The sequence below is a fragment of the Trichoplusia ni genome, chromosome 6 (assembly GCF_003590095.1).
Source record: "Trichoplusia ni isolate ovarian cell line Hi5 chromosome 6, tn1, whole genome shotgun sequence".
NCBI lineage: Eukaryota > Metazoa > Arthropoda > Insecta > Lepidoptera > Noctuidae > Trichoplusia > Trichoplusia ni.
Genome location: NC_039483.1, coordinates 1,620,627 through 1,633,941, shown reverse-complemented (window position 1 = coordinate 1,633,941; position 13,315 = coordinate 1,620,627). Strand labels below are relative to the sequence as shown.

The following is a 13,315-nucleotide window of genomic DNA, read 5'->3' as shown; positions in this document are numbered from 1 at the left end:
TGTCAAATTTCTCTCAGTGGTATTTGAAGTTTCGTTTCATCGCAGCTACTATGTAATATCGAATCAAGTCTCTATTATTCACATATATATAAAATAGGACATTAAATGCCCCACAAACCGTTTAAAAGGTTTGTCTGTGGGAATGCGACCTACTTATGTTTATAAATTTATATTTACAGATGCGGATAGTAGTATTTTGTTAATATCTATCCTACATCTACACAGGTCCACAGATACAGATACGCACAAACCTAAAAATTCTTTACCTCATTCTTACATACATACTTATTCTTCTTCATATACCTAGTTTTGTGCAAGTAACTAAAGACAGAGGTAATAAGGATTTTTATGATTCTTCATTTGAATTGATGAAACAAAATTGTTTTGTTACCATGGTTATACTAAAATACGCCAATTTTTGTTTGGTTCGTGTCAAATCAAGCAAGAATAACTGTTGTAAATTCGTACAAAATACAGATCCTTGAGTTTGAACTATAAAAATAACAACGAGATGGAAGTGCCTGATGGATTAAATGATCCGAAATACATCAAGAAAAAAAGAGAAGAATTGAGAATATTTTTCCAAGACGCTAAACTACCTAAAGATGTTATCGACAAAGCTATTGAAAATGAACTAAAACCTTTAACTGACGGCTTGAATAGGCCTTACATTGCTGCCTCTACTACTGGAGAAATTAAAACCGAGGCCGAAGTTATGTCTGGACAGCCATTTACAACAATAGAAGATAATAGCAAACCACTCACTTTGGAAGAAATAAAGGAAATGTTAAAAGATAACCCTATAATTGTCGAGAAAGCGCGTCAAATACAGATAATGGGCAAAAACGAGAGTTTTAACAAACAAGTGGCCATGCCTCTCGACGAAATAAACCTTACAGAGTACAGCGACATGAGAAAGGAAATCGATGCAGTTGCAGGAGACAAAGAGAAAATCAATAAGCTTAACTACAAAAATATGCTTGCATTAATGACTTCCGTAGCCGATTACAAGGCAAAATGTGCCAGCCAAAGCAAAGCACCACCAGCAGTGCAAAAAGTTGAACGTGACTCAGATAGCGACGAAAAAGAATTTGAAGCCATAGAAAAAGTTGTAAGTCAGTATACCACTAAATCTTATGAGACGCGATACCAAGAAACTAAAGATATGTTGCTGAAAATGGCCGACAATTACGATGAACTACAGACGTGCCAAGACACAGTGGAAATAAATAAAAACCCAGTATTAAAAGATTCATCTGTGCAGTTAATAAAAGGAGATAGAAGGCGATCAGTATTCGACGAAGTAAAAGAAAAGTATGCCATAAATGAATCTATGAATATACCGTTAAAAGATAATCCGGTCACACCTGATCTAAGCGGTATAAATAAAAAGAAAACGGAAGAAACCAAGGTACAGAAAGAGGAAGTCATTAACGTAGATGAAGTATTCCCAAAAAGTTTTCAAGCCAAACTGAAGGATACGGAAAGAGCCTTACGTGAAATTAATTCAGTTCTAGACAATGCCGAATCGATCTCACCGACCTTAACGACTGCTTCAGATGGACATAATGCTGCAGAAGACAATGCCGCCGCAAATAAAAATAACTTGCAGATCAAAGAACTTTGTACATGTAAAGAACAAACAGTCATTCATCAGAATGAATCAGGCACAAGTAGCCAAATCGAATCGGAATACACCATTACCCAGAATGAGCCCGAACAAATCACGAATGCTCAAAAGTTCGACGAAAAGATGGAACGAACGCTGCACAATGCCTTGGAAAGCATATTCGATGCTACAAGTAACGAGAATGAAGAAAATAATGAAATGGAATTTAAAGAGATGAAAAATTTAGCGCGTAACATCGTCGAAGGTGCTGAAAATCTTAGTACTTTGATACGCGAAGATATAACTAATAAACTAAATAGTATGAATGAGTTATTAAATGACGTTAATGAAGCTTTGGAAAATTCAAAGAAATCAAACATAGCGTACCAAAAGATGCAAGAGGAAGGAGATTTGTTAAGGCGTGATATAAAAAGTAAAAATGAAATAGTACAAGAAGAAGAAAGTAATTCACTAACGGATGAAGCTCCAGAATCCGACCCACAGCTTGACAGCATTCATGATGCCATTAGTAAGCTTAACATTGAGTTAAAAGGCCATGAAGAAAGAATTAATCAAAGCAAAGCTCGATACCAACAGAGAAATGCTGAATGTAAAACATTTATTAAAGAAGTTGACGAGATATTATTAAAATCTCATGACATCTTGCATCCAATGCAGCAAAAAAACGAAAATGAGTCTAATAAAGCTCAGAACATTGTAACAAACGTGTGCATTACAGAAAATAAAATTGTTAATGATCAAGGAGAAAAGGCAAGGCAGGAACTGTGGGATGTAGACATTTCACAACCTAGTGAGCATTGCGATAGCATGACCGAAACGCAGAAACGAGAAGTTGAAAGAAATAAAAGGATTGACAACCTTCTGTACGATATTAAAGACAAAATGAGGGATAATAAGGAAGTTTTGAGGTTAGCGAACAATCTTCTAAGAAGAGAGGAAAGTAGGAAAAAGAGTCTACTTGAAAACCCTAAAATTCGAGAATTGGCTACGACTGAAGAGGTTGATGTAAAAGCACAAGGTGATTTCGCTGGGACTGAGGAAGCACAGTCGAAGAATGAAAAAAGATTGCCGGAGCTAACAGATGGATCAGGTAAACTCTAAAGAAATATTGTTGTTGAACTTTTAACAACAGTAGTTATAGGGAATACCGTTAAAGTTTTTTCTTTGTTCTCAGAAATCGAAACAGATAAAGCCAAGAACGTGAAAGCTGAAGCAAAGAAGAAGCAAGAGGAGGCTGAAAAAGAAAGGCTTCGGCAGAGGGAGTTCCAAAGAAGAGTCGAGAGAGAGCTGGAGGATATGAATAAAGCGCCACGAATGACGAAAGAGTTTATCAGAAACCATTGCCGACAGAACAAGCTGTACTGCACGCCGTACCTGAATGACATCTTGTATTTACATTTTAAGGTAGATTTTCATTCACCTCATTGACAGTTTTGATATTCATTTTCGTTTTAAATTCAAACAAAAATACAGTAGGTACTTCTTGAGAATCCTTTCAGAAACCTTCGCTTTTTATTAAAGTTTGCTTGTAATTCGTGACAAATATTGCTTAACATTTAGGAAGGTACAGATCTAAAGCCCGTTTAACAACAAACACATGGCTGTTTTTTTTATACTTTTTCATTACGATATCTATGTATGTGATTTTACCAACAGGGCTTTTCCAAAATTGAGAATTTGGATGAATACGTTGGGCTCAAGTGCATATTCTTGGAAAATAACGGCATCCAAAGGATTGAAGGGCTCGATACTTTAGCCGAACTTAAATGCCTTTATCTACATTATAATGTTGTCAGAAAAATTGAGAATCTCGGAGGGTGTCCCAAACTAGACACTTTGAATTTAGACCATAACTTTGTATCAAGAATTGAAAACTTGGAAGTTGTACCGGATTTGCATACGTTAAGCATTGCTCATAACATGCTAAGTTCTGTCGGTAAGTAAACATTCAAACTGATTGATGTACTTTGTCAAACTTGTTTAGATTAACGTTTCTCTTACTTCCTCTTAGTCCATTATTCCCTTCAACTATTGCTGGTATGGATTATGAAATATCACCCACCCTATGTATGAACCTTAAAATTATAATGTACGCATTTCAGATGACCTTGCACAGCTGAAGTACTGTAACAATTTGTCAGTTTTGGATCTTTCGTACAATCGCCTCGAGGATCCACTAATCGTAGACGTTCTTGCCGATATGATGTTACTAAAAGGTTTATATATTTTTATACAGTCACACTATAGAGTTGACACATTTTTGAGCTTAGTTCAGCCTTTAATTGCTAATATGGCTTGGCTTTAATTTAAAACAAAGTTATCCAACCGTGGAAGTAGTCACATATTTTAGTAGGTGCCCGAGATTGCCTACTGGCTACGCATTACTATTTTTTGACATGATTGTAGATTTGTTTTATCAAAAGAGCGAAATAATACATATATGATATACTAAGCTAACAAATTCAAACGCAGTCCTCGTAAGCCGCATTCAGGCTCGCGGACTTGCGGTTTGATAGCCTTGATTAAGAACATTTTTCTGAAAACGGTATTAAATTAAAAATTTTCCTAGTGCTTGTTTTGACCGGCAACCCAGTGGTGCGCAACATACCAGCGTATCGGAAGACGCTGACGCTGCGATTGAAAGAGCTATTGAACCTGGACAACAGACCGGTATTTCCGAGGGACCGCGCATGCGCAGAGGCCTGGCAGCGGGGTGGTGTGCAAGAGGAGATCGCTGAGAGGAAGCGGTATTCGTCTGTTAATTGAATCTTTCACTTCAATTCATAATATTTACCTGTATTGTGTAAACATATAGACTTATATATTCATTATTAACGGCCATAACCCACTGCTAGGCATGTCTTGTAATTGTCATTCAGTATAATCCTGTGCCAGATTCATTGTTACCATTCTGGACCTAGGGCACCCCTGGAAGTATCCCATAGGGGTGTCGCGGTGATTTATTCCTGTAGCATCAATGAACATGGGATGATAATAATTAGTTATGCTTTGATGCAGTTGGATTACTAAAGACCAAGAGAAGGTAATGCAGAGTGTCCGGTACTTGATAAAGATGCGAGATGAGAAGAGAGCCATAAGAGATGCCAAGGAGAAAGAGGAACGAGAGAAGAATGGCTTGCCACCAAAGGTAGGAAGCTGGCTGCGTACACCTGCAATAAGATAATTGCAAAGTGTATAACCCGCAGTCATTAAATATACTCTTTGATTTCTAATAAAATATAATACTATTTTAAGAAAAGGTTTTAACATGTAGGATGACGAAAAACCGGAAGAAAAACGAGGGACTGAACAGAAAAAAGTTGCTGCAATGCCAACGGAAGAAGTAGAAGGTCCGTCAGCTTTAGAGGAGAAGTTCGGTCCTGTAGAAGTCAAGGTCAAGGAGGGAGTGGCTGTGGACATGCTGACAGGATCTGAAGAAGAAGACTCTACCAGTGATGACAGTGGTGACGATAGTGATAAGGATGACGGTACGTTAATTACGCAGACGGTGGGAATTACTTTGGCATAGGATTTGCGGTATTGTAGCGTAATATAGTGAGAAATCTGATGGTCCGACAAGATGTTCCAATCTGTTGCCAATGTCTGGCCGTTTGAATCTAATTGCCAAACTACCATTCATAATGACGAATTATAAAAAAAATAAAAAAGTATTTTTAGTATTAAATACAGTTTTAAGACCGATACTAACATGTGATTGTAAAATATTATAATTTTAAATAAGTTTTATTTTGTAGGTCCGGAAACCAATAAGATTGAGTGGTCAAAGCTGGACGTTGGTAGACATTTGATACAAGAGATTACGGATGAACCTCCACCGCCACCTCCTGAAGACTACTGGTATGGGTATGGAAACATCAAGCCCAAAAATCAAATAAGGTTGGTTTTTGTATAATCTACGAATCATGAAAACGTTTATAATACTCTATGTTAATATTTTACTAATCGGTCTTTTTCCCAGAGATAACACTTCAGAATGTGAAGCTATTAACAATTTACTCTTTAATCAAACACCACATGTCGAACGAAGGGGAGTGACAAAAATTTTAGAAGGTTGGTTTCAACGTAACTAATATAATTTTACCCGATCGCAGTGTTTAACTTTATGTAGGCATTTATTGTAAAAGATAAAATCGTGGTAGAAACAATATTTTTATTGAAAACCTGTTGATAATAAAGACGCTAAAGAAAGTATCTAAGTAAAAGTTCTGAAAATAGTAATATAGCGTGATCATTGAAAAGTTTGTGTTGGTTAAAACGGTTAGAGACTTAAATAGATAGATAGAATATTCTTTATTGTACACAACATTATATGCAGGATTGGATACAAATAAATTGTGCTACAATATACTTGGTTCGTATTCACAAAATGAAACGGTTTATAAGAGTCCAGCAGAGAACTGACACTGGCTGTTGATGACAATAGTGATTATGATGATAAGTTGTTTGCACTTTTGGCATTATTAGGCTTTCTTAATTGCTGGTGAATGCTGTGATTGTGTCTTTATACCTTTATTATATTACTGGTGTTTGAGTTTTGTACCTTTTCTTCTCTCAAACGCTATCGCTATACCGGTGAAAGTGTTGTTGGGAAATGCCTTACATAAGGCGTAATAACTGTGGTAAATAAATACCTAGTCTACTTTGTCAGTTCCTCCACTAAGGAGGTAAACTTAAAAACCTTCTTCATGAATCACTTGTCTTTATCAGTTGACAAAAACCGCATCAAAATCCGTCGACTAGTTTCAAAGATTTATGTGGTCAAGGGAAAATAGGGACAGAAAAAGCGGTTCTGTTTTATAATATGTAGTGATGTTCCTTACGCGACACACTCGATATTTTAGCTACAAAGATGAGATACTTGTACAAGATTTTAAAAATATAGAAGTAATAATAATTCTGATTTAGATTCCAGGAATCGTAATCGAAAATCGAAAATAACTGAAATTAATCCAGATGAAGACAAACCGATGATCGTGGCAGAAAAGAAGTCATTAGTTGAAATAATGGACTCACACGTCAGCGAAACTGAAGAAAATAATGATTCGGATGAGATAAAAGGTTTCATTGAAGATGTCACTAAAACCAAATCCGAAATTATCGAGAAAACGAAACCTCCTGAAAACCCAGAGAGAGTAAAAGAGGATAATGAAGAAACTCAAGTAATAGAAGAAACCTACAATACATACATTATCATGGAAGGCACCAAAATTATAGACTTAGACAAAAATACTATTACTGAAAAGCAAGTTAGCCAGTGTAAAAAGAAAATGAAGAAGATTCCTATAAGAGAGATCCCATTAGAGACACAGAAAGCACCTAAAACTACGCCAGCCGAGGTTGAAGAAGGAAAAGAGATGCAAACAGATGGAGAGGTAGAGGGACAACACAAGAGTGGCAATCAAGAAGATGGTACAGCATCTACCAGCCACGGTAGTGAAGGAGTATATTCAATGGTTAGTCTAGCGCTTTGTTATAACTCAAAGAGTAAAACACTGCTCTGTGTACTGGCGTAGTATAAAGAAGCTAGAAGTTCCTAAACAATGTTTAGTTAAACCTGCATATTGTACTGTCTAACTCGTGGACTCGGGACTAAGTTATAACCGCATAAGTGATACGATCACAGGTTAAGCTATGCTTGACGCGGTTGGTCTGTAGATGGGTGACCATCTTTGTCATAACGAGTTCCTCCGTGTTTCGGAAGGCACGTTAAATTGTGGGTCCCGGCTGTTTTTCTTACATCTTTGACAGTCGTTACAGGTAGTCAGAAGCTTGAAAAAGTCTGACAGCCAGTCTAACCAAGGGGTATCGTGTTGCCCAGGTAACTGGGTTAAGGAGGTCAGATAGGCAGTCGCTCCTTGTAAAACACTGGTACTTAGCTGAAACCGGTTGGACTGGTAGCCGACCCCAACATAGTTGGGAAAAGGCTAGGCCAATGATTGTACTGTCTAACTAAATCGGGTGCTGCTTGCGGTGGCTGGTCGGTCTGCTGGCTTTGGCCGTTTAGCTGTCGACAATTTAAGTTCATAGTGGCTTAGGTACAGCTAACTGAAATACTGACTCTAGTTGCACGGTTCCGAAGTGTCATTCTTATGGAGAAGAACCGGCAAGAACTCCAAAGTTACTCTTTTCAAAATAAAATACTTAGGTATAGGTATTATAGTATCATTATACATCTCTTTTCAGTCACGGGATCACTTCACGTGAAGAGACACGGTACTTTTTAGAGGCGTGCACGGGGACACAGGTCCAACATGAAGAGGCCTTGTTGAGAACTTTAAAAAAAATGTGATGGGGTATCTACCAGGGGCCATCCACCCCTGCTCTATTAAAAAACAAACATGGACGGCCCAGGATAGCTACGAAACTATTGTAATTTGTGGGATAATTTGGTATAGTAATGATCAATGAAATCGTTTCCTTCACATGCTATGGAAAACTATAGCACCTGCCTTTCAAGACATAAAAAAAATATTAAACTAGCAGGCGATGACTCGCCGGCTCAAAAACGGGCGAGAGGGAACATCAGTGAGATAGGCTAAGGGTGTAGAGAGGTGCGACACATTTCACCTTCGCGGGTCACAGACCCGGAGCGGGTTTCCTCGTTATTACGCTATTAAGAACTTCCACCTCCGAGCATATAGTACAAACATGTATCAAATGATATAGATAAGCCGTAATTTATCCAGCACGCTTTGTTCCAGGCGCAGTTACATCACGTCGTCCGGAGCCTTACTACGGGCGTCTGATCGGGCGTCTCACTCAGTACGCCCACGGCATCCGCGGCACCGTGTACGCCGTCGACGAGAGCACGGTCTTCGTGCGCGGGTTTGCGTACGATGGCACGGGACCTGATGCCTACTTCTGGGTCGGGGACTCGCCTCAACCCAGCCCAGAAGGTATCCTCGTGCCGTACCCAGAGGATTATACAACAGGTCAGTGAAATCAGGGAAAAAAACTGGCTTGGTGGTCCACTGGTTAGTGGCTGACTGCTGCAACAGGACGTGCGTTTGATTCCCATCTAGGACGAATGTTTGTGTGATGCCCGACTATTTTCGGACCCTTATATAATCATGGGCTGACGCGGCGGGTGAGCGAGTCGAACTGGTGCGCGTGAGTAAACCGTTTCATATTTAATAATGAATCGGTCTCACGATAGATATTATATATACTATAATGATATTATTATCAATTTTGAGGCTAACTAGCGTGGTGTCTGAAAGTCAGAAACATTATTCTATACTAACTGTTGCCCGCGACTTTGTCCTCGTGGTTAGAAGATGTCACTTAGGATTTTTTTAATCGGATTAATTTTTTAGAGTCAAAATAACTTCTGCCTTTATTCGTAAGAAATTTCTTTACTGCTCTACTCCTATTAATCGTAGCTTAATGGAAGTTATTAAATATATATGTAAAATTTAGATTTCTGGATTTTCTAACAAAGACAATCGCCATAAAGTCAAGGTAACTGTGTTTATCTTGAGCTATCACAGTTTCAGCATAATAGAGATGAAACTGTGTCCCCGCATAGCTTCATCTCTTTCTCTCCCTCTTCATAAACACGGTTTCAAAGATTACTTAAACTTCGTTTATTAACTTTACACATTGTTCTGATTTCTCATCGGCTTAGCAACGGCCGCGTTTCAAAATCGTTCGTTTCGTTTGGTGATCATCTTGTGGATTCATTGAGTACTTCTGCGATCGTTACATAAAGGACACGGGGTCAAGGTCAAGCTGGTATTAATGAACCTTCGCCAACGATATTACGTCTGTTGCCAACTGTTAAAAGTAGAATCTTGGTAACAACAATAATTGGGAGTGGTGTTTTGGAGTTTTTGAGTGGCATGAATATTTTTGAGATGGAATATGATTTTGTGCTGCAAATAAACTGAATGTATCAAATGTTAGTGGCTAAGCTTCACAAGTTGGTTGAACACAGGTTAAGCTAGGCTCGATACGGGCTCCGGCCAGTGCTCGACGACTGGCTCGGGAGGAGGCACGGCTCCCTGTCGTTCAGGGTGACTGACGGGGCATGGCTGCTTCAGCAATAAATTAAGTGGGAGGCGATCTGTCGCTGCCGGCCGTAGTGCGGAAGAGGATCTATGGTATATCTAAAGAGTTCATTAAACACATTAAATTGTGTGTGTTACAGGTAGTTAGTACTATGAGGTATCGTATATTACCCAGGTAACTTGAGCTTCAGGAGGTCTGATAGGCGGCCGTTCCTTGTAAAGCATTAGTACTTATCTGCATTCGGTTAGACTGGAAGCCGACCCCAACATGGTTTGAAAAGGTTATAGTGATGATATAAGTGCTGCAAAAAATAATGTGTGTCGGCTATCAGCTTTCGTTATCCATCCTTTGAAAGATGGACTATACTCCTTATTCCTATGCAACGACTTCTTTTTCTATTACTGAATTTAAGTTATAATAAAGCAATATTTAAGTTTATAAAAGCACTAAGAGGAAGCTATAAAATTGACACATTGTATACTCATTGATTCATGAGGTGAATGTCCAAAATAAATATGAAGTCTAAATAAGTACTTACCGTACTTCGGATTTTATCCGTTTTGCCGTATTTCATCAAAAATTTTACTCCAATCGATGATAGTTGGTATTCCGAGTGCGAACGAACGAATTCTGTTCGCGATGAGACTGTGACAGAGAGAGACGCCATTTGAATAATCCGACGAAGACAAGGGGATGCCCTTTTTCTAAGTAACTTAGAATTAATTAACTTAAGTATTTGTTCTTTCCTTCTGTAGAGTAGACATTTGAAGTTTATCAATTAAAATATATAGTGTTATATATAAAATATACTAGGTTTTGACCCGCGTACATGCCCATAACTGCAACACTCGAAAGTTTAAACCTAGGGCGTCCGTTATCCATTTAAACGTTATTTAATCCAACTCAGCACTAGCATTTGTTTAATAAAACGACTCCCTCAATAAAGAATTTTATATTTGCATGGCGGGGGATTTCACAAATATTCAAGTCATATGCAGAAAGACACCCACACTCAGGACAAGAATACGTGGATCACACAAATGCTTGCTTGCTTGCTCCCCTAGGGGGATCGAAATCGCAAACACGACGCGCACAGTGGGTTTGGCATGGTGACCTCAACCATTCGGCTATCCATGCACTTAAGTGTATTTTCGGACGTAGTAAATAGGCATTCTGTGTCAACAAAACACCATTAGATTAATCTACAACACAGCGACGTACAGTGATTATGAAACTGTGGGTAATTATTTAGACATTACTTAAATCAATAAAGTCGTGACAAACCACTGTTCTGTTATTAAATGCTCGTAACAACGCAATTACAGTCAAAGTAACTCTTTAAATAGTGCCTCCTGATGCACGTGTTATACGATTTTTACGTACTTATGTTGGCATAATTGCATTATCGTGTTTCCTTGTCACAGATGTCCCAGAGAATTGAGCAGTCTTCAAGCGACTTATGTCCTAAACAATCATGTTTGAAAGACTATCAAAAAGAAATTTAGCTTTAGTTACCTATCATGTCAGCATAAAGTAGGAATCTTTCATAACATTTACCGAGGAAAATCTAAAAAATAAAAATAATCAAGAAAATGTGGAAGCTATGCAAATACAGCCTACATCATCATCCTACCCTATTAAAACCTCCTTAAAATGCTTAAGGGGACCCCCGACACGCTAATTTCGGGACATTATAATAAATATGAATAACAATACTAAAATTGTTTGTTAATTAAATAAAGATGATTGCGTGGGGGTTTCGTCTCCGGTGTGGGGTGCATGCGAACCGCAGTGTAATAACCGCTTAGGGAGAAGATACACTGTTGTCGTAATATTATACATACGGTTTTGAAGAAAATTGGCATTTTGATAACGAGGATTTAGCGTTAGGTGGTTTAGTGATTTTTTATCAAATGCTCTAAAAAGTCGGCCTGGCAGTTACGTACCTAATTTATATATTTAAAAATGTTTTAGTGGTAAGCAAAATGTCGCCTCATAGTAAATGCAACCAAGATTGTTAAACAATCCCTGGTTATGAGTTTAATTGTTGCAAGATGGTCATCATCGTGCTAGCCTTTTCCCAACTATGTTGAGGTCGGCTACCAGTCTAACCGGTTTCTAAGTACCAGTGTTTTACAAGGAGCGACTGCCTATCTGACCTCCTCAACCCAGTTACCTAGATGACACGATACCCCTTAGTTAGACTGGTTGTCAGACTTTCTAGCTTCTGACTACTGTCAATGGTGCATGAATAATAGCTGGGACCCACAATTTATCGTGCCTTCCGAAACACGCAGGAACTCGTTATGAGAAAGATGGGCTCCCATCTACGGACCGACCGTGTCAATCGTAGCTTAACCTGTGATCGAAATATAACCTAGCCACCCAGCTCCACGAGCAATTGTTGCACGATAGTAGACTCACGAAAAGTTGAGACGATGCTTTTTTATACTGTTTTTGCAAACATAAATATTAATGTTTAAGATTATACTGTAATTATTTACTTTTAAAAGAGCAACTTTTGTAATTTCTTGTCGGTTCTTCTTAATAAAAATGACATATTGGTGCAGTGCCCCTAGTGTCGCACGTAGATTTGTGTAACTTTTACAAAATGCTTGAAAAAATGGCATATTGAAATGATCACTTTTGAATTTGATGAAGAAGTTAAATGACACGCTTGCTTGCTGCATAGGTCTGTTTGAAACATGTATATTTTATGAATATGCTCGTATTTTGTAGGGACCCCCCAATACTGTCGGCGCACAGTAACTCCGACATCCTGCTGCGGCTGCCGGGAGGCAAGCGCCTGAGGGACATCAAGTGGCTCAGCGTGTGGTGCCGCAGGTTTACTGTAAGTATCCAAAATAACAATACGACGAGCTTCTGAAAAATCTAAATCGTACATATAAGTAGTCCATACTAAATATTAGACTTTTAGGAAATTGGAAATTGGGAAATTTTGTTAAGGTTCACTTTGATGTTCTACTCTAGAACTGAAGTTATGATGAGTTTGTATACTTCCGAATTATTTAGGTAATATAACAAACTTCATTAAAATTTTGGACTAAGTATGTAATTCATGTTATTTTCTACGTTACAAAATTAAATAACATCTAATATACGCAAAAACGCGTTCCGTGCAGTAACCAGCCAAACAAAATATCGATTACTTTTCGGCGCGCAGGGCGCATGTCTACTACTTTCGCGCCAAAACGCGTGGCCGCCATTTGCCGGCGGCTTTCCCGCGCAGCCATTGGTTATGCTCGCTGTGCTCAGCCAATTTAATGAACGCGTTCGCTCGATGTTAATTTGACAAGAATGGGATTTTATATCTGAATTGTCATACCAATTTGCAACATTCAGGATTATAAAAGTGATTTATGAGATGTTGACAAATGCATTTATGGAGTTTCTTGCGCTTCCACTCCATAAGAATGACATTTTGGAACTGTGCACCTAGATTCAATATTAACTTCTTGAAATAAAAACGTTTGATTATGGTTTTGTATTTTGTATATTCTCATTTGAATCTCACCCGGAACTGGAATACGTTTAGTTATCACATCAGTTAAATATTCCAGCACAAAACAGGGTATAATTCTTGAATTATAGCCAATACGTAGCTTTAAACCTTTCCTTCACTTATGACATATT

General features: G+C 38.3%; 2 protein-coding genes across 2 annotated transcripts in view; both read left to right on the top strand.

Annotated features, from left to right (window-relative positions):
- The first annotated feature begins 73 nt into the window (after positions 1–73).
- On the top strand, positions 74–9,808 carry LOC113495089 (leucine-rich repeat and IQ domain-containing protein 1-like). The gene is made up of 12 exons (XM_026873684.1): positions 74–2,720; positions 2,805–3,034; positions 3,287–3,566; positions 3,733–3,846; positions 4,200–4,377; positions 4,649–4,778; positions 4,905–5,118; positions 5,386–5,527; positions 5,610–5,701; positions 6,557–7,135; positions 8,353–8,583; positions 9,801–9,808. Exons 1-12 carry the CDS (start codon positions 512–514, stop codon positions 9,806–9,808), a joined length of 4,407 nt encoding a protein of 1,468 aa, XP_026729485.1. The 5' UTR covers positions 74–511.
- Positions 9,809–9,812: 4 nt separating this feature from the next.
- The window catches only part of LOC113495088 (transcription factor LBX1-like), a 13,554-nt gene continuing 10,051 nt past the window's right edge, over positions 9,813–13,315 (top strand). The window contains exons 1-2 of the mRNA XM_026873683.1: positions 9,813–9,835; positions 12,401–12,512. Coding sequence (XP_026729484.1) covers positions 9,813–9,835; positions 12,401–12,512 — 135 coding nt within the window. The remainder of the gene's footprint in view (positions 9,836–12,400; positions 12,513–13,315) is intronic.